At 41.6% G+C, this 20,285-nt stretch overlaps 1 protein-coding gene across 2 annotated transcripts in view; it reads right to left on the bottom strand.

Annotated features, from left to right (window-relative positions):
• Nucleotides 1–20,285, bottom strand: part of LOC306942923 (guanine nucleotide exchange factor VAV3-like) — a gene marked incomplete at its 5' end in the record, with an annotated part of 69,842 nt that overhangs the window by 40,547 nt on the left and 9,010 nt on the right. For both annotated transcript variants that reach the window (XM_079529107.1, XM_079529108.1), the window contains 11 exons: nucleotides 1,144–1,276; nucleotides 3,650–3,738; nucleotides 5,348–5,434; nucleotides 5,947–6,015; nucleotides 10,294–10,389; nucleotides 12,233–12,332; nucleotides 13,353–13,456; nucleotides 14,012–14,080; nucleotides 14,648–14,740; nucleotides 17,801–17,924; nucleotides 19,560–19,625. In XM_079529107.1, the coding sequence (XP_079385233.1) occupies nucleotides 1,144–1,276; nucleotides 3,650–3,738; nucleotides 5,348–5,434; nucleotides 5,947–6,015; nucleotides 10,294–10,389; nucleotides 12,233–12,332; nucleotides 13,353–13,456; nucleotides 14,012–14,080; nucleotides 14,648–14,740; nucleotides 17,801–17,924; nucleotides 19,560–19,625 (1,030 nt within the window). The remainder of the gene's footprint in view (nucleotides 1–1,143; nucleotides 1,277–3,649; nucleotides 3,739–5,347; nucleotides 5,435–5,946; nucleotides 6,016–10,293; nucleotides 10,390–12,232; nucleotides 12,333–13,352; nucleotides 13,457–14,011; nucleotides 14,081–14,647; nucleotides 14,741–17,800; nucleotides 17,925–19,559; nucleotides 19,626–20,285) is intronic.

Here is a 20,285-nt window from a genome sequence, read left to right as displayed (position 1 = left end):
CCACTCACCTTCTCCTTTTCTTGTCTCTTTCTGAAAACAACCAAAGCCATGGAGCTCGCACAAAAAACAACTTCTTTGCACCTGCAAAAGTGATCTGACAATACAGTTTATTCACATTTTTGGGGGGGAGTTTTCCTCGCCTGACTGAGGGAAGGCATGTCATTTTAGATGTTTGCGCTGGCCGTTCAAAAATAGCAGATATACAAGCTCACAGCCCATCGCTTTGTGCTGCGCTGCAAGCTTGTACATTTGTTTTTTGTTTTTTTTAATGATTTGAAAGATATCTACATTTTTGGGAAAATGTTGAAACATTTGGGATTTTTAACACATATCTTCTCCTCTGGGGCTCCCTGGAACAAAATATTTTGAGATGGAGTTGGGGAGATGAAAAGGTAGCACCACTGATATAGCAGCATAAAGGTATGAGCACCACTGATATAGCAGCATATGTTTTTCCGAAAACATTTAGGATTTATAAGACATTTTTAGAATTGGTCTCAGGTGTTAATGGGTCCAATGTGTGTCGGTGAGGCCCGTCTAGACCATAACTGTGTATACATAGAGGTAAACTAGACTTCACAGAGCAGTGCTGCTACTGTAGGAGCTTTGAATTCAATGATTGCTCAAGGACATGTCGGCACGGCAGACGCAAAGCTTGGAGTGGCTCCCTCCAGTCTCACGTCTTTTATCACTGCACACCATACGGCAGAATTCTGCAGTATTCATCTAACTAAGAGTGCATAACCCGCAGCGTTCAATTAGCACTACATGATTTGCAGTGTATTATGACACCCGTCATTTTCTACACTGACATGTTTGGCTTAAGAATGTTTGCTCAAACTGGTGATGCAACTACCGGCATATTGGTAAAAGCAAATGTTATTCTAAGGGCCATATAATGAAATTATTTATATTCTTCTCTAACATAGTGATTCTCAAACCTTTTAATTTCAGGGACCTCCAGTTCGATATGCATCAGGCCTCGGATCAAATGGAACCCCATAAGGGCCCAGTTGGTTCCTAAACTATTAATCATTTGGCTGGGGACCCCATGGCACCACCTCAAGGACCCCGGGGGTGTCCTCGATCCCACGTCGGGGTCAATCTTAGAATGAACGCGTTGTGTCCCCACAGACCACTGACCTTTTTGCCCTCTTTGTCAGAGGTGGGGTTGTTGGTGATCTTATAGACGTTGAAGTGAAGGATGTCTTTCAACTCGTAGATGTCTCCCCTTCTCTTGCATACGATGACAGCCACGTCAAACAAGAAAATGTGCCTGCAATACACTATTAGTTAGCGAAAGACATTCTCCCTGGTCCACTCCGAAAATATTTTAAGTGACAAAATTACATAAATTACGTTTTGTTGTACTACTAGAATTTCGCGGGCCTTCGGCCCGCTCATCCTAACGCGATGCGTCGCAAATGGGAAGAAGGCAATGGCAACCCATGATGTTTTCATTTATGCATTTGCTTGGAAAGCGCAAAGTTGCCAAGCTGGCTGAGTGGCCCTGTTTGGTTTTGTGTATGTGCGTATGAAAGCGAGCATGGCAAGGCGCAGGAACAGTATACTGTACTGTACTGTACTGTAAGTCTTTGTACTGTACTGTAGTCATGTGTACTGTACTGTACTGTTCTCTGTACTGTTGTATTAGTGTTTTTTTATTATTATGATTATTACATGGATTAATATTCTGATGTACTGTACTGTACTGTTCTCTGTACTGTTGATATTATAGTTAGTAGTGTTGTGTTATTATTTATTATTATTATTATTATTATTATTACATGGATTAATATTCTGATGTGAGCTTTCTTTCTGTACTGTACTGTACTCATGTGTACTGTAGTGTTCGCTGTATTGTTGATATTATTGTTGTTATTAGTGTAGTGTTGTTATTTATTATTATTATTATGATTGAAAGAGCATGGCAAGGCGCAGGAACAGTATACTGTACTGTACTGTACTCATGTGTACTGTACTGTTCTCTGTACTGTTGTTAGTGTTGTGTGCTTATTTATTGTTATTATTACATGGATTAATATTCTGATGTACTGTACTGTTCTCTGTACTGTTGATATTATAGTTATTAGTGTTGTGTTATTATGTTTTATTATTATTATTATTATTACATGGATTAATATTCTGATGTGAGCTTTCTTTCTGTACTGTACTCATGTGTACTGTACTGTTCTGTACTGTTGTTATGATTAGTGTAGTGTTGTAATTGTGTATTATTATTATTATTATTAGCGTTTTGTGGCGTGTGTGTGTGTGTGTGTGTGCCATTTCAGCTGCATCGCGAGGCGATCCAAATTCCCCCCCCCCCCCCCCCGCGCACGCACGCACGCACACACCACACACACACACGTGTCTGCAGTGACACTGCGTTGTACACAGCTGTTCTATTTCATCCTTACTGACTGTAAGTGCTTAACACTGGACGCCAATCATCCAGTGTTAAGCAGTCATCCAGGATTCATAGAACCATAGTTACATACGTGACTTACGTTTTGTGTTGCAGCGCGTTGTTGCAGCGTGTGCGTGTAGTGTTGTTGTTGTTATCCATATATGCGGCTCGGTTCGTCCCGATTGTACCACGCCAGGTGTCGACGCGGTCGTGTTTGCATGATTGTAACTGTGTATGTAATCGCGGCGCTCTCCATCCAAGTTAGAATCAGTGTAGAACCTGTGTTGTTGTTCTTCGTCTTCTTCTACTTTTGGTTTCCGGCAGGCTGTACACTGTGTGTGTGTGTGTGTGTGTGTGTGTGTGTGTGTGTGTGTGTGTGTGTGTGTGTGTGTGTGTGTGTGTGTGCGCGCGCGCACGCACGTGTGTGCGTGTGTGTGTGTGTGTGTGCGTGTGTGTGTGTGTACCGTGTAACTTCCGGTAGTGTTTCCGGAAGTGTGAAAGGTAACACGAAACACACGTGGGTCACGTGGTGGGGTTTTGAGCCAATGGGGAGGGGGTGATGTAGTGTTGCCAGGTCCACGTATTGTAAGCGAGTGGTAGTGTGTGAAAGTATAGGCTGTAGGCTGTAGGAAGTCAGGGTTTGCGGCCTTGTTTACATAGACGTGGCAACAATGTTTGACAATGTTGGCGGCGCAGCCAATGAAAAGAGTGGAATCACGGGATGCAGTGTTGCCAGGTCTGCGAATTGTAAGCGAGTTGTAAGTAGCGTGTTGAATGGCATTTTTTCTGTGCTTGTTTGCATAGACGTGGCAACAAATTAGGCGGGGGTGTCGGTGCTTGTGGCGTGTTTGTGTTTATTATTGATATTGCTGTTGTTTGTGAGTGTGGACGGGAGTCGGCTGTAGTGGCAGTGCAATGACTGTTTTTACGCGGGTGTTGTTGAGTGTGGCCGTGCGGCGCGACATGAGGAGATAGCCGTGGATCGACGCGGAGGGTAAGACTGTGTCGTGTTAGTGTGTTGTTGCAGTGTGTGTTGCAGCGTGTTGCAGCGTGTCAGTGACGTAGTAGCTGGTTTTTTGGACTTTATGTTCCTTTCCTGGGCTTGGGCACATGTTTTCAAATGTATAATAGATATGATTGTGGCCAATGATTGTACCCAAGCAGGACTGTATCAGATGGCCCGGTCCAGCTCACAAGCAGCGAGCCACTCATCACTATTAAAAGAGGAATGCATCTCACCTAAACTGTTTCTTCTTGTCAAGGTTCATGGAGACCACACGTACCTCTCCATCCCCTTTAGGCCGACCGTAGGTAATCAGGGGCTCTTTCTGAAAGCAGAGAACGAGGAGTTTGTGGTTAGTATTAAAAAATGCAACATACAGTAGGCTGCTATCTATCTATAAATGCACCGAAAAATGTATGTCAGTCATTCTGTCTGTCCGCCCTTCTGTCTGTAGCCTACACTTCCTTATATTAACCTGACCCCGCCAGATGGGGCAGTAGAGAGTACTCTCTACTGTTAAAAGGATGAGAGTATATCATTTGCTGTTCATATATTCAGAACGGGTAAGGACCTTAGAGTATATATGAATAGAGACGGCACCGGATTTCTCCTCCCATCCATTTGCATTAAGTTGCTCAAAGGCGATTTCACTCCTCCTTCCGGGTAGGAACAGAGTGCATTCTGGGATTGATTGGGCCAAACTCATGAACGCACTGGCCGTTGACTATCATTGCACTGAAACAGCGTTCACGTGTCATCATGCACAATGATAACGTGCGCAATGATAGTCAACAGACCAGCGCGTTCATGAGTTTGGCCCAGCGCTGCAATACCAAATTCGACCACTATGTCCATTTCGCCTCAGGGTTTCCTCTGGGTGCCGTCTCTATTCATATATACTCTAAGGTAAGGACTAGTAGAACCAATTAAGTAGTGTGACTATACCAAGATTAAGCAAAACTAGTATATTTCAGAACACTGACTTTTCTCAGCAACTTTCTACTGCTTAAATGTACTGTGGAGTCACAATCTTTGACCGCCATTAAGGTATGTTGAGCATTTCCACAGGACGAGCCGGCACTATGAGGACAGAGTTCAGCACCACGGACAGCACCTGATCCTCAGGCAACACTGTTAAAAGGATGGCTGTTCTACTGGCAGTGGTGGAAAAAGTACTCAAATGTTTTACTTAAGTAAAAGTATCAATACTGCCATGTATAGTAGAAATACTCCGTTACAAGTAAAGGTCTGGAAGTCAAAATGTACTTGAGTAAAATAAGTATTGGCATGAAAATGTAGCCTACTTAAAGTACCAAAAGTAAAAGTACTTATTGTGCAGAATGTACCATTTCAGATGTTTTCAAATGAATAAAAAGCTTTTGAAAATAGCAGATGTGACGCATTGTGAACTTGTAGATTGTCTATTTTCAAATGTCCGAAATGTATATAGGGCTGAAGTGTTAATGTATGTTTTGTAATAATAATCAAAATCTATGAAGTAACTATATAATAATTTCATATAATTGTAGTGGAGTTAAAAAGTACAATATTTGCCTCCGAGATGTAGTGGAGTAGAAGTAAAAGTATTGGAAATTGGAAATACTCAAGTAAAGTACAAATACCTCAAAATTGTACTTATGCACAGCACTTAAGTAAATATACTTAGTCCACTTTTCCACCACTGTGGAACAGCCAACAGCTGCTCGTAATGTTCCGCGCAGTGTCTCGGTAAACAAAGTCAGATCAAGTCAATTCGTCTTCATTATGACTGAGAGTCTGCTGACCCACATCCACATGCACAGAAGAACTAAGAAACTAACTGGCACACACGACAGAAAAACAAGAAAATAAGAAATGTTTTACATCGCCTCAATATAACATAATAAACAAGAGAGCAAACAGTTATACGAAAGTCATTCAAGCATGGGTTTTACCAGGTTTTCAATTGAGCGCTGGTATTGGTCAATCTCCCTTAGTGTCTCGTTGTCTCTTTTGACTTCGTTAACATACTGAGCAAGGTCCTGATTCACGCACGCACGCACGCACACACACACACACACACGAGAGAGAGAGAGAGAGAGAGAGAGAGAGAGAGAGAGAGAGAGAGAGAGAGAGAGAGAGAGAGAGAGAGAGAGAGAGAGAGCACTTTAAATGGATTACAGACGTATATGTACTTGGATTGCCTACATTTATTGTAAGATCAATGTTAAATGTACAAATAACATGTTTGATTTCCCAACATTGGCTATGGCATTTTTTGGACACTATACAAAACGTTAAAATGTTTTGAGGCACGAAGGGGCCACATGTGACACGGTGACAGGTGCAAAGTAAAGCCAAGGCTATGTTTTCTTTTCTCTCCTCACTTCACACCCACAGAGAGTAGAAGTGAGAAATGCATGGTTATCCAATCCCAGCACACACAGCTCAGAACCAGAGAGGCAGACCTCTCCTTCCTTGTGATTCCTTGTGAACACGCCAAAATAGCAACGACTGCCCTCCATTTACTATAAACACAGCACTTATACCGTACCTTCATGGCATCCAGCGCCGTCTTCAAGTTGCTCTTATCCGCGTCGTCCAGAGTGTGTTTGACGAGCTCCTGTTAGAGGAGAAGAAATGATGAGAGTGTGTTTGACGAGCTCCTGTTAGAGGAGAAGAAATGATGAGAGTGGAACAGCAGTCGGTACTGCTGTCATTTGGGTCAAACTAACCAACTTTAAAAATTAAATAGCCGTCAATTGCCCCGGGTCCCACCATAGGTGGATACTTAGTTGGTCCCCTCCTTTTTTCCCCTCTCCACCAAAATGTCTTTGCCGGAAATAGCTTCACAAGGTGCAAAGCAACACATTGTGAGCTTGTAGATCAGCTATGTCCGTGCATTGTTTGCCTATTATGACAATGCCCAGGATAAGGATGGTATATAGGATTCATGTGGTTAAGAAATGTCAAACTTTTGGCCAGGGGGGATATTTTGTTTCCCATGCAGGAGACACAAGGTTTGATAATTCTATCCATCCAACAGAAAAGGGGGATAACATGATGTTTTATGTGGCTTTCTAACACTAAACGAATAACACCAGATTAGTGATGCTTAGTTGCACTCCACTGACTCCCTGTGAAGTATAGAATAGAATTTAAAATCATTGTACTCGTCTATAAAGCCCTTAATGGTCCAGCAGACAGGCACCATCATATTTAAAGAGCTCATCATTGTACCCCATTACTAGAATACTGCCATCCCAGAATGCGGGCCTACGCTTGTGGCTTCTAGAATATCCAAGAGTATAAAATGAGGTATAGAGCCTTTAAATTGTAAATTGTAACTATGGAATGAACTTCCCATTGCAATCAGAACTGCAGACTCACTCCCAATCTTCCGCCCTAGTCTGAAAACCCACCTCTTCAGATTCCATCTTAGCCTGTAGCGCTTGCCGTAGCACTTGCCCTAGCCTCGACAACCTTACAGGCATATGCAAAGACTCAATTTATGTAATTTAGATAGCATTTTATGTAGACATAGCACTCTTTAGTGTATACTCATAGTTTTATCGTACAGATATTCTACTGTTAGATGGATGTTAGGTTCTTAGCTATATTGTTGATTAAATTGTTTTATGTAATTGATGTATTACCATGTGTTGTTCATGTTTACTGTAAATCACTCTGGATTAAGAGCGTCTGCTAAATGCTTAAATTGAAAATTGTAAACAATCAGGTTCCTCTATTGACTATATGCAAGCCGCGGCCATCTTCAGATTATAAATTAACTAGACCGGTGCCCGGCTGTAGAGCACCAAGTCGGTAACAATGGAAGTTGGAGATCCATGCCCCACCCGGCTATGCAATACCCGTTGTACCCGTGTCAGAATACCCGTTCCACCCATCTGTCTGTGTGTCCCTTTTATGCCCATATATGGAGATCTCTGTATCTGTCTCTCTGTGTCCCTTTATTCCTATATATGGAGTTCTGTGTCAGGCTTGCCCAAATATGGAGTGTTGTGATGTCAGAACAGGCCAGCTCCATATATGGAGCTCGGGCGGGGGGCCCTGTCCAGAGCCCGGGCAGAGGCCTTTTGTGGCGGTTCTGGACAACCGTGGGTCTGACCGACTCGACACCAGGCCCTGCACTCCCTGTGGGGGTGTGGAACGGGTGTGTCGAATTTGAAGTCAGTGGGGCGAACGGTTCTCGAGTTACGTGCATTACAGCCGTACACACGGACAGACGTACAGACAGAGAGATGTGGTGCATTTATTGATTAGGCTTAGACTGCCCTCTCTTCTCGTTGAAAAAACGTTGCATGTACATAGCCAGCTCAGGTCCAGTTTTATTAAAGAAAGTTTGGAGAGAAGAAAAGACAAGACAATACCTTTGTACTTTTACTCAAGTAAAGATTTGAATATAGGACTTATACCAAAACGGTATGTATCAAATATAGGTATATTAAAAACGTGAGTACTTCTTTCATTACAGTGTGTGTCTCTGTGGAGGCTGCGGGTCACTGTCATGCACTTATCAGTCAGTGTTGCCACGTCTGCTTATTATAAGCACAATTTTTTTGTTTGTTTTGTTTTTTATCTCTTCTGTAGAGTCGCTTGTAAATATTGGTAGTTGTGGTTTATTTGGACTCGTTTCCTAATCGTTTAAACCAGTGGCTCTCAAATATTTTCATCTCAAACCCCCATACCAGATTTGTGTTATATTATAAATGCTTCACTTTCACAGCAGTGGACTGGGCCTGGTTTCTGGTCTCTCTCTCTGACTCTCTATTTCTGTCGGTCTCTCTCTCTCTCTGTGTGCGTGCGTGCGTGCGTGCGTGCGTGCGTGAGTGCGTGCGTGCGTGCGAATGCATCTTTATTTCCGTGACTTGTCATAAGAGCCGGGATTATGAGACACCAAAAACATCAATAAACAATATCACATTCACTTCTTGGAAAACAGAATGAAAATATTTAGTTAATACCCAGCAATAAAACCAAAAAAAATACCACATATTATGATTTCTTAGTCCCATTCTCTTTCAAAATAATGAAAAGTGTGAATTCTTATTTTCAAGAGAGAGAGAGAGAGAGGTAGAGAGATCATCCTTCCTCCTCAGGACAAGAACATACATTTTGTTTAAAAAAAATAGGCACATATGTCAACAAATATTTAGAATTTGACAATATTAAGATTAGGATTATATTTAAGATTAAATGACTCGACAAGAGTCACTTGGACTTGGACATTTTCTTTTTTCCTGTTCTTTCTTTTTTTTGCAGTGACACTGAGTTGGTGAACGGAGCAAAACATGGAGGATGTCGCCCTCATGTGGTCATTCTGAGCATGACATGACAAACAGCTGTTAGAAAAGGTCAATAACAAAATAGCAGTGCATGTTAACACTAGAGAGGAGTGACATAACACGTATCCTGGATAAGGCCTCCCGGGTGTGTAATAGTACCTATGAATGTTTAACCCATTAAGACCTGAGGCCGATTCCACAAAATGTCTTCTAAAACTGTTCTCTGAACAACACCATCAGTGGTGCTCAAAACCTTTTCATCTCAAGGACCGTCAAAAATAAATATGTATTTGGCCACCGACCCCCCCATCTCACACACACACACACACACACACACACACACACACACACACACACACACACACACACACACACACGCAGGCACGCACGCACGCACGCATGCACAGAGGTACAATAAGCACATCTACATGTGGATGCTGGGCTAAAGAGGAAAGATGGATGGAGCCCACACACCATATAAGGTACAAAAATACTTATGATACGTATCTTGCGGAGTTAGTCCATTCAGATATACTCGAGCGGGTTCATGCTATGCTCAAGGGACATAAATGTATTCGAGGGGTTAATATGCTGCATTACTATGTGGGTGTATACAGTGTTTGCAAGACCCACATGTCATTCGCTGATGTGGCAGTCAGCTGACCAATTGGGCGGGGTATTTAAGCTCACCTAGGCGTGATTATGAATCCCACCAACGTTCTAGGGTAGACCCGCCTCACCATGTGTCTGATTGGCTCCCGGGAAGGCATGGTTTTACTGAGGTTAGGCCGTTCGGGTTAGGTTTAGGGGGGTGCATACTTAGTTTAGACTAGTCATTGGTTAGACATGGGTTAAGGTTAGGTTTAGGTGTGCTGCCCCGTGGGAGGTAAGGTTTAGGGTGAGGGTTTGAGATAGGTTGTAGTTGTAGGAGTAATGACTGGTCGCAAAAACGAGAACTGTCAATCACAACGACTACTGGCCAATCACAGCAGGGCTTTCCTAGAACTGAGGTGGGATAAATAATAACGCCTCACCTAGACTGCATGCATTCTTCCTGCCTTCCTTCTGCATATGGTTCCTGGTTGTTGTTATGCACTGTTTGCTCCCACCACCACCCCAGCACCACCGGTGGGCTCTGTTATTTCTGTTCCCCAGGGGGTTGTTATTGTATATCTATCTCCCTGCTCTTTATGTTTAATGATGGTGTTTAATTGTGCTGAGCAGGGAGAAAACTGCAGCAGAGCCGAACACCAAGATAATATATTATATGCACACTTGTATTCTGATTCTATAATAAATATTGGTTAAATCTATTCGTGAGTTATCAAAGGTTCAATATTTTTTTAACCAAAGATGTAAAGGGTGTTCAATAGCATTGATTTATGCAAAAAATAAAAATAAAATGGAGCTAGGTGGTTTCTTCTGGACAGCAACGACACAAATTGACACGATTTCTTGAACAGTATATAATAATCCTTTAAAATAACACAGATACAGAGTGTTGTTCAAATATTCCCTGAATAAATAAAGATTGAAAGCGTATACCTGCACTGCTGCAGATATTCGCTGAATAAATACAGATTGAAAGTGTATACCTGCAGAAGGAGATGGTATTTGAGGACTCTCTGCATCGGAACGACCAGGAGGTCTCTCAGCTTAAACTTTCCGTTGTTGGCCCTATTAGAACACTCCTATAGCAAATACAACAACCATTAAACAAGAGCAGGACATTGTACCACAACATATCACGACAACACTCTTCATCTATTTTTACCTGTTACCTATCCACTTACTGGCACATAAGGCCTTTCATCTATTAAAAACAGTATATTCACGGATTAAAGCAAAATAAAATATTCAAAATCATCAAAAGTTTTGTTTTGTCAATAACTCTTATTATTATGGTGGGCTCACTGCTCGCTAACTTCAGGAACAGTATTTTCTAGTTATGCTGTTGTTGATTGTGGCTCCCAGTTACTAGTTCCCACCTGATGTTGTGTGGGAGTTAAGACTGCTCCAGACCGCATTGAATAACTGCTAGCTTACATAGCGTCTTCAGACTAGGACTCAAGTCTAAGATGTGCACTAGCCACGAGGTCATCAGTGGGTGTGTTGTGGACTCCGTGTTTGTCTCCTCCAACAAGGATGATACGATCTCCTACCATGCAAGAGCACATACCACACATTGCACATCATGCACATGGGCCTTTTCTCTTGGGTTCAACCTTCTTTCAGGAGGTTTCCGGACTGAATTTACACAGATCACTGAAGGTACGTACGGCCCCAGTTGCAGCCATCAAATATGTACAGCTCTCCATTGTAGGTAAAGGTTGAATGACTCCAGCGTCCTTCTGGAAGATGCTGTATAGAATCTGTGTTTAGACAGAAGTTGGTCTCTGACTCTCTAGGCAGTATTATGCGTGTCCACGCCTCCAGGTCTTAAGTTAAGTAATAAGACCTGGTACTTAAGACACGCATAATACTGCCCAGTCTGTGTCAAACACAATGATGTTGTCGCTGTAGTATGGCGGTATATAGTTGGGGCAAGAACCCCAACTATATACATCTTTGTCCCAATCAAAGGCAGAGTGACTTTGAAGCATGTGGTGGAGAGAATCTGGTGTTAATTAATGACCAGACCATTGTGGTGGTGTCAAACTTGTAGATGTCACTGGTCCAACTCTGTAATATCTCATTACCTTCCCCAAGACACTGCTGGCTGAGTGGTAGATCCTCCCCTCTGGAACAGTCCCAGAAATCCTTGGGTTTAATCATATGTGGGTGTCGACATCAAATGTATAAAGCACATTGAAATAAGGAACACTCCCCCAGTACCCCCCAGTAGTATTGTATCTTCTATCAGAACAGCAGTGGAGGCCCAGATGTGATCTTATACTGCATATTCTGGTGTGAAATCACACGCAACACAAAATGTTGCCAGGCGTGCCTTAACAACGCCAATTTGTACAGCTATCTTATCTTCCCCTTTTACTCTGGAGCTATTACTTTAGATGTCTGTCTACCTTTCGGCATAGCATCTGCCCCCGAACACTTTCAGAACAGAATGGTAACGGGGGTCACAGAAGGGTTCGAGGGTGTCGTTTGCCATGTGGACGATGTGCTGGTGTGAGGCCGAAACACAAGAGAAGATCCAAACGGAAGGCGTCACTCTGAGCATTGATACATGTCACCTGTCAGAGCCATACTGTAGGTGATCTTTCTAGGCCTCTGTCAGTGGCATCGACCCAGATACAGAGCCAATGACTATGAGCGAGTTGAGATGTTTTCTCTGCATGCTAAATCAGCTCGGGAAGGTCTTGCCACAGCTGGCCAGACAAGCAGAGAAGCCTCTGTGAGATGTCCCGTCGAAGAAGAACTGCTGGAGTTTTACCGATTTTATCCATAAACCTTAAACGGACAAATTGCAGATCTACAAGCGTACATGCAAAATGTGTGTGTAACAGGGCTGCTGAGATGTGGTGAGTTTAGTAAGTCATATTCCTTAATTAAAACAGTGTTCAGAATATGTCTGACCTCCAGCTTCAGTCGAACATCCACCTTCTCCTTACAGATGAGGTCTAGAGCGGCGATGGCCGACTCCACTCGGCTGCAGTAGATACCATAGATGAGCAGTCTGCAGGGCAGAGACAACAGTGTTTGATCGTTAAGGGATCATAAACATATTTCAAAAGACATTCTTTAAATTATGTCCATTTCAACATGGCATCCGTATTTTGGGGCGTGTCATTAATAGGCACACAAATGATCAATAATCATAAAAAAGCTTGTGTGAACTGGTAGATCTGCTATTTTATCTTTGGCAGACAACAAGGGCATAATCCATTTAAAACCAGGGAAGCATCTGTCATTTTAGATTTTATATAAAAAATAGCCAATCTGCAAGCTCAAAACACGTTGCAGTGCGGCACGTTTTGAGCTTGTAGATCTGCTATTTTTGCTATTTTTTTTATTTGAATCCTGAATAGTTTTAGCTCTTTTTTAATTGGAATCCATTTCTATGTAATTTCAAATGCATTTAGTTTACTTATGTAAACTTTATTAACTTAAATAGCAATGGGTAGAACGCTCCCGAACAAATGTAGTCTCTGTGACACACCTAGGGGCCGCAATCTGCATTCAAAGATGTTCCTAGAAGCTTTGTCATTGGTCGAAAAAAAACCCGGTCGCAATGACTAACCAATCAGGAAGCAGACTTTCACAAATTGACCAATGACAAAGCTTCTATGAAAATCTTTGAATGCAGATTGCAGCCCCTAGATGTGTCACAGAGACGAATTCTTGTTTGGGAGTGTTCTACCCATTGCTGGGTGTCATATGTCAAAAGGTCATTCAAATTTTGACATATTATTGCTTATAGCAGCTTTAAGCTACTGACTAAGTAATTAAAGCGGGTCATGTTTGCATGTTTGGAATTGGAACAGCTGAAATCAATAATATATCATTATTCCGATATTAGCCTGCGCGCCACATAAAATGAAGGTGGCCAGTTGCCCTTGTATGATATATATATATATATATATATATATATATATATACATATATATATATATATATATATATATATACATACATACATACATACATACATACAGGTATATGGCATACAGGTCTAGTAGTAGTCGCTGACAGCTACCTGTCCTTGTAGGCGATGAAGACCTGGTAGAGGTTTAAGGCGTTCTTGTTGACGATGGAGTCCTGCACGTCCACCACCAGGCTCTTGTGCACCTTGACAAGGTCCTGCATGATGTCAAAGAGGGAAGTCATTAGTAGTAATGCTTACGTTGTCCGACACCAGTGGTCCTTGAGGGGGTTCCAGGTGGTCCCCCCAGCTAAATGATGGAGAGTTGGTAACCAAATAGACCCTTATAGATCTTTAACTCTTGACAGACAACATTGTATGTCCTCATGAAGGTCTAACGACCGCAACGTTGAATAAAGAGCACACAAGTTCCTGACAGTGTGCGGGTCATTTTCTTTGTTATTCAGAGATCCCATTTTGATGATATGCACTTTGTCCTACGCAGCTGTCACCAACCTTTCCAGGTGTACATCAGCCTTTTTCTAAAAAACGCTGTCAAGAGTTAAATTATTGTTAAACATCTGCATTACTTAATTTACAAGAAGTCTACACAATTAGAGAATGTAGAAGAATTGTTATTTTAGCCTGTTATCTCTCCTAATGGTACCACCAGTTATCTCTCCTAATGGTACCACCAGTTATCTCTCCTAATGGTACCACCAGTGTACAACATCAATATGAAAAGGGTTGAAAACCAGTGATCGATAACTTACCGTGAGGTTGGTAAAAACTCTGTCGATTTCTGTCACGGAGAGGAACTTGTTCAAAGGAATGAGGAAATACTGCAATAAAGAAGAAACAACGGGTGGGTAGATCTCAGCGGGACATTCAGAACGCTTTCACCTCTGTGTGACTTTGATATTAACTGTTTGGGGAAATCTCAGCGGGACATTCAGAACGCTTTCACCTCTGTGTGACTTTGATATTAACTGTTTGGGGAAATCTCAGAGGGACATTCAGAACGCTTTCACCTCTGTGTGACTTTGATATTAACTGTTTGGGTGGTTAATATCCCCCCCCCCCCGCTATTAATTTCGCCGGAAGTTGCTCAGTGGTGTTTTGAAGCACCCGGAATACTGTAAAATTGTAACTCAATGGCTCGAATGGGTGGAAGTTAAGCCCAGACCTCAAATGTGAGGTCCTGGGATGACACACGTTACGCACATGACATCATGAACGTCCGTCCACCTCCATGAACGTGCTGCATTTCCACTTTTCGCCAGTAGGTAGTGGCAGCTTCAACGTTGGATAGCCTTACTGGGGGCTTGGTAAATCTCAGCGGGACATTCAGAACGCTTTCACCTCTGTGTGACTTTGATATTAACTGTTTGGGAACCCGTGTTTTATACCTTCTCTACGGACTCCAGAGTCTCTGAATATTTCTCCTCCGTCTGTTTGATCTCCATCAGGCAGCAGCTCCTGACGTCTCTCTCCAGCTGCTTCTGCAGGTACACGGTGGTCCGTTTTCACTTAAAGGTGCAGTGCAACGGAAATGGTGGACATTTTATTTTGAAGTTTCAAACGGTTTCAAGTTGAAACACCGGTCTGAAGTTTCTGAACCAATCAGAGCGTTGCATCCTTCAGGCGATGGGACGGTAGCTAGGGACGGTTGCTATGCTATACGCAGCAGCGTGGTGTGTGTTTGTTTACAAATCAGATAGACGGCCAGCTGTACCAGTTTACTGTTATGTGGCTTATTTCTACCCTATAATGTTTTCAGATACATATTTTAGCGTGATGATTAAGTTGAAACCGAGTAATACACTGTCTGGTCGGATGTTATCTTGAATGGGAATAAAAACTGAGGATTTCTGTAATCAATAGCAGCTGTGCTGCACGGATGCGCACATATGGGGAATTAAACGGGTGAGCTTCATTTTTATTGGCTTTTATCGATGTGGGCCTCGACACGTCATCACGCAGCACGTTTTCGTTTTCAGGAAGTAATAACAAATATATTTTTATGAACTTTTGATATAAAAACTGATATAGAAAATGACAATTTGCCCATTTTTTTGGCATCCATTGTTAGGTACCACGGATATGGTCTAAAAGTGTGAAAAACTTTCACTACACCTTTAAGTAAAAGTATCAATATATACTGCAATATAGAAATACTCTGTTACAAGTAAAAGTCCAGTTCTAAATGTACAAAAGTATTGGCATCGGAATGTACTTAAAGTACCAAAAGTACTCATTATGCAGACTGTTCCATTTCAAATGTATAAATATCTGGGTGGCGCTGTCGCCTCACAGCTAGACTCCTGCCTGGGTTCGATTCCCGCTTCGGGATGCTGTGGGTGCTGGGGGTGTGTTCTCTCCTCTGCGTCATCAGTGTCCATACCCGAGGTAGGGTTGGCGAAAGGGTCTTTCTGTGTGGAGTTTGCATGTTCCCCTAGGGCAGTGTTTCCCAACCTTTTTTGTCCCAGGGCACACTTTTCATAGCCTAAAAATCTCAGGGCACACCTAGATATACGGTGTATAGGCCTATCTATATACATATACATACATATGTGTATGTATGTGTATATAATATATACAGTGTATATATATATATATATATATATATATATATATATATATATATATATATTTTTTTTTAATATATTTATATATTCATCATTCAATATTTTGAACTAAAGTTCATGGTTCAACTATTTTAGTTCTTTTTCGTTCTTTCTTTTTTGAATTATTATTATTATTATTACCACAGTACCACAGCCCATAGCCATATAGAACCTCAGACTTTATTGAATAAAAAAACTTTAGGGGATTTAATAATAAAAAATTAATTCCTTTAAAAAATAGCTCATTATGCAATGTGAAATGCCACCTAATTCTTAATCCTTTTCCTTGTCTTTATTATGGGCCAACTTGTGAAAGCTGCATGCTTTTATTGTGAAGGGTCTCAGTTCTCACAGCCTGCATATTTCCACGTGCTGAAAATAGCTGATCGACAAGCTCACAACGCGTTGCGTCCGCAGCGCGTTGTGAACTTGTAAATCAGCCATTTTCAGCATGGAACACGTGTACGACGAAGAATAAATCAGGCATCACTGCACTTCTGTGGAGGGAGGGAGATATAGTGTGTTGGCCGAACGAGGCGATCATGTATGGACACTTGGACAGTTGGACAGCTATTTTTCGTGGCACATTATGTTTAATCACAACAACGTCACGTTTACTTTACCTCCTCAGTCCTCAGTGTTTGGGTCGGGACATGTAGGACTGTATGTGTCTGCTGTCTACGTGCATATGCGCGAAATGTAGCGCGCATCTCTTTTGCATTAACATTTCAATGGCCGAGGGTCGTAGAGTCTATTGTTCCGTCGTTATCGCACGTCTAATGGTTAGACGTGTGACAACAACAACGACGCAACAATAGGAAGCCTGCAGCCCAGTACTATAATATTGCTTTCGGGGGAGGGTTAGTGTTATTTTCGGTCAAATCAGGCGGCACACCTAGACACATCAAACGGCACAGTAAAGTGCCGCGGCACACAGGTTGGGAAACACTGCCCTAGGGTATAGGTACCCTCTACCCTAAAAAAAACATGCCGTAATCCTGGTCGCTAAACTGCCTCCCCCTGGTCAGCCGGGGCGCCTGATGGAGGGGAAAGGAACTGGTTGGAATAACATGTTCCTTCCACACGCTAAACTCCCCCCTGTCAGGTGAAAAGAAGTGACTTGGACTCCTCATTAAAAAAAGGAAGCATGAGGTCAGTCTGTTGCTCTCCCCAGGTTGACAGAGAAGTGTAGCACCCAGGATTACATTAATCCTGGGACAATTGTGACCAGACTGAGAACCTGACATCGCGCAAACTAATAGCACAGGCAAGCATGTCTGAAATAAGTGTCAGAGCTAAAAATCAACATGTAAATATGAAATAAATGCTTAAACATGTAGCTAGGTGTAATGTAAAGAGACGGTCAGACCACAGAAGTGAAACTTTCAAGCCTGTTTTCTCAAATCACTGTTTTCTGCAAGACATTACTCTATAAGCCATATCTCCAAAACTGTCCAATGGCAGCCCCTCAGTCAAATTTAGTCACAATTGACACTGGGTGAAAAAATGGGTTGCAAAATCGTGGGATAAAAATTAAATAAAAAATATAAATCTTTTGAAAATAGCAGATCTACAAGCTCACAGTGCGTTGCATTGCAACACATTGTGAGCTTGTAGATCGGCTATTTTCAAATGGCCAAAATGAAGTGGCTAATGCATGTTTTGTAATAATAAGCAACATTTACAAAGTAACTATAGTAACTAAAGTTTTCAAATAAATGTAGTGGAGTAAAAGTACAATATTTGGATCCAAGATGTAATGGAGTAGACGTAAAAGTATTGGAAATTGGAAATAAGCACAAATACCTCAAACTTGTACTTAAGTAAATGTACTTACGAACGTTATGGATTTGGGATTTGTTTTGTCTCAATAATTCAACATGAAGGTGCGTGTGTGTGCGTGTGTGTGTGTGCGTGTGTGTGTGAGAGTGGTACCTGTGGCTGGAGATGCTCGGAGGTCTTCATGAGGTCTTCGTAGATCTCTCCACTCTCATCGTAGTCTTCTTCTAGCTTGTAGACCGAAGAGTACAAGTCCTCCTCCTCCTCAGGGGAATTCATACTGACACACACACACACACAGACACACAGACACACAGACACACACACACACACACACACAGACACACACACACACACACACACACACACACACACACACACACACACACACACACACACACACACACACACACACACACACACACACACACACACACACACACGAATGAATGAATGAATGAATGACATTTTGCCATTTTGAAAGTAATTTGAATACTTGAATATTTGAAATATAATGAACCCATTAAAAAGCATTATGTCATTTTCAATTTAGTTTTTTTCTGAAAACGATTTGGAACAGTGGTTTAGAACAGTGGTTCTCAAAAATAGCAGATATACAACCTGTGTGTTGCCTGGTGGTGGATTTCTCATATAGCTAATCTATCTCTGAATGTTCACCTATTTTTGCCAAATGTTTGCCTATTTTCTCAAAATGTTTGCCTATTTTATGACATGCCCAAAATAGGGAAGCCGTACAATATAAGAGGAGATGACCTTCTCCTTCGCTTACCTGCAACCACACACCACCCATTACTCACTCACCACCACATCCCTGCACATCCTATCAGTTTTATAAGGTCACATTTTCCAGTGGCTTTCAGAATTCATATTTATCTATTCATTTATTTGGGACTTTCAGTATAGACCAGATCTGAATGTTTGGAAAACAAACGTGGGTAGAATATCTATGGATATTATCTACAGTACACAATATAAAACAAAGTGTCCAAAACATTTAGCTACTGTAGTTTGTCAACCTGTGGATATTTACAACAAAAGTATATATTTCTAAGAGTCAGTGCAATATCATAAGTGTCCAGAAATAAGGTTTATGAATAATAGCCCACTGTTCCAATGCCATGCTACCGGCATTATCTAGTTTACACTATATCTTTTACTATATTACTATATATGTATTACTAAATGTAAACAGAAATTGGAAAACACTATGTAAGAGACTATATGTAATCCCACTTTTAGGCGGGATCAACTTTCAGAAGTGGATAAAGTAGTCAAAAACCAAACTGAAGTAAAAGTATTGTTACTTTAAAATAATAATGGAAATAATTAGGCTACTTGAGTAAAAGTGTAACAGTACGTTGTATTGAAACTGCTCTAAGTACAATTTATTCAAAAGGTTACTTTAACTGGTAAATTAAATGTAGCTCGTCAGTCATCCCAACACACCTCCGTCATTGACTACTATACTACTACTTCAGAAAGCCACATACTGTACATTGAAGAATATATTACTTCACAAAGGAGGTTCAGCAGTCTTTTCTGAACCAAACGGTATGTGTACTGCTAAAACTGATCTCCATTCACTCTTGATTATCTGTCTGTCCATCAATGGCAGCGCTGTGATCCTTGTCACGTATACACCTCCAGGGTATGATGTGTGCAAACACACCAGCAGATTTTCAGAATTACTCACTCGTTTCCTCTGACGCTATGACACAGAAATGAAGCCAAAACCTTTTTTTTAAAGGAAATCGCACATGGGTTTCTAGACCCCCTGGGGAGAGAGCTAGCGGAGGGTGTGTGTGCAGTTGCACTAGTATACTGCTCAGTGAAGTAATCACACTTAACCAATGCAAGTAATGGGCCTGTGGAGAGAGAAAAGGCTCATACATACTCAATCATGTCCTCCAGATTAGTGTAGATGTCTTCATCCTCCACGCTCTCCTCCGTTGGGAAGGGCCTTACAGAGAGAGAGAGAGAGAGAGAGAGAGAGAGAGACAGACAGACAGACACACAGAGAAGATAATCATCTATCTATCTATCTATCTATCTATCTATCTATCTATCTATCTATCTATCTATCGACTATCGACCTATATATCTGGGGTGCATACTTAGTTTAGACTAGTCATTGTTAGACATGGGTTAAGGTTAGGTTTAGGTGTGCTGCCCCGTGGGAGGTTAGGTTTAGGGTGAGGGTTTGAGATAGGTTGTAGTTGTAGGACTAATGACTGGTCTTACCAATGACTAGTCTATGTATACAGTCTAGCTAATTATTTCTCATCTATTTATCTCTGTTTGTCTGGCTATAGATAGATGAGTAAGCAGAGATTAACATAGAATATGCTTTCATTTTTCATCCACCGGCCTCTGACAGCAAGTGATGATGTGTTCCACAAATGTTATACCAACCAATTGGGAAAGAAAGCAACATGGTGGAGTATACCCACAGTTGGTAAAACTGTGTATGAGAAATAGAACACACACGTCCAAAGAAAACACAGGTGCTTGTACATAAATAAAGATTGCATTCAACACTGCAACAGACTCCCACAATGCATTCACTAAAAGATACTAACATGTCTGACAAAGACCAATGGCTGAATGTTGGAAAGGCTAC

The sequence above is a fragment of the Electrona antarctica genome (genome assembly GCF_951216825.1).
Source record: "Electrona antarctica genome assembly, chromosome: 19".
Lineage (NCBI taxonomy): Eukaryota > Metazoa > Chordata > Actinopteri > Myctophiformes > Myctophidae > Electrona > Electrona antarctica.
The sequence above is the reverse complement of the archived record's forward strand: the minus strand, read 5'-3'. Positions and strand labels throughout refer to the sequence as shown.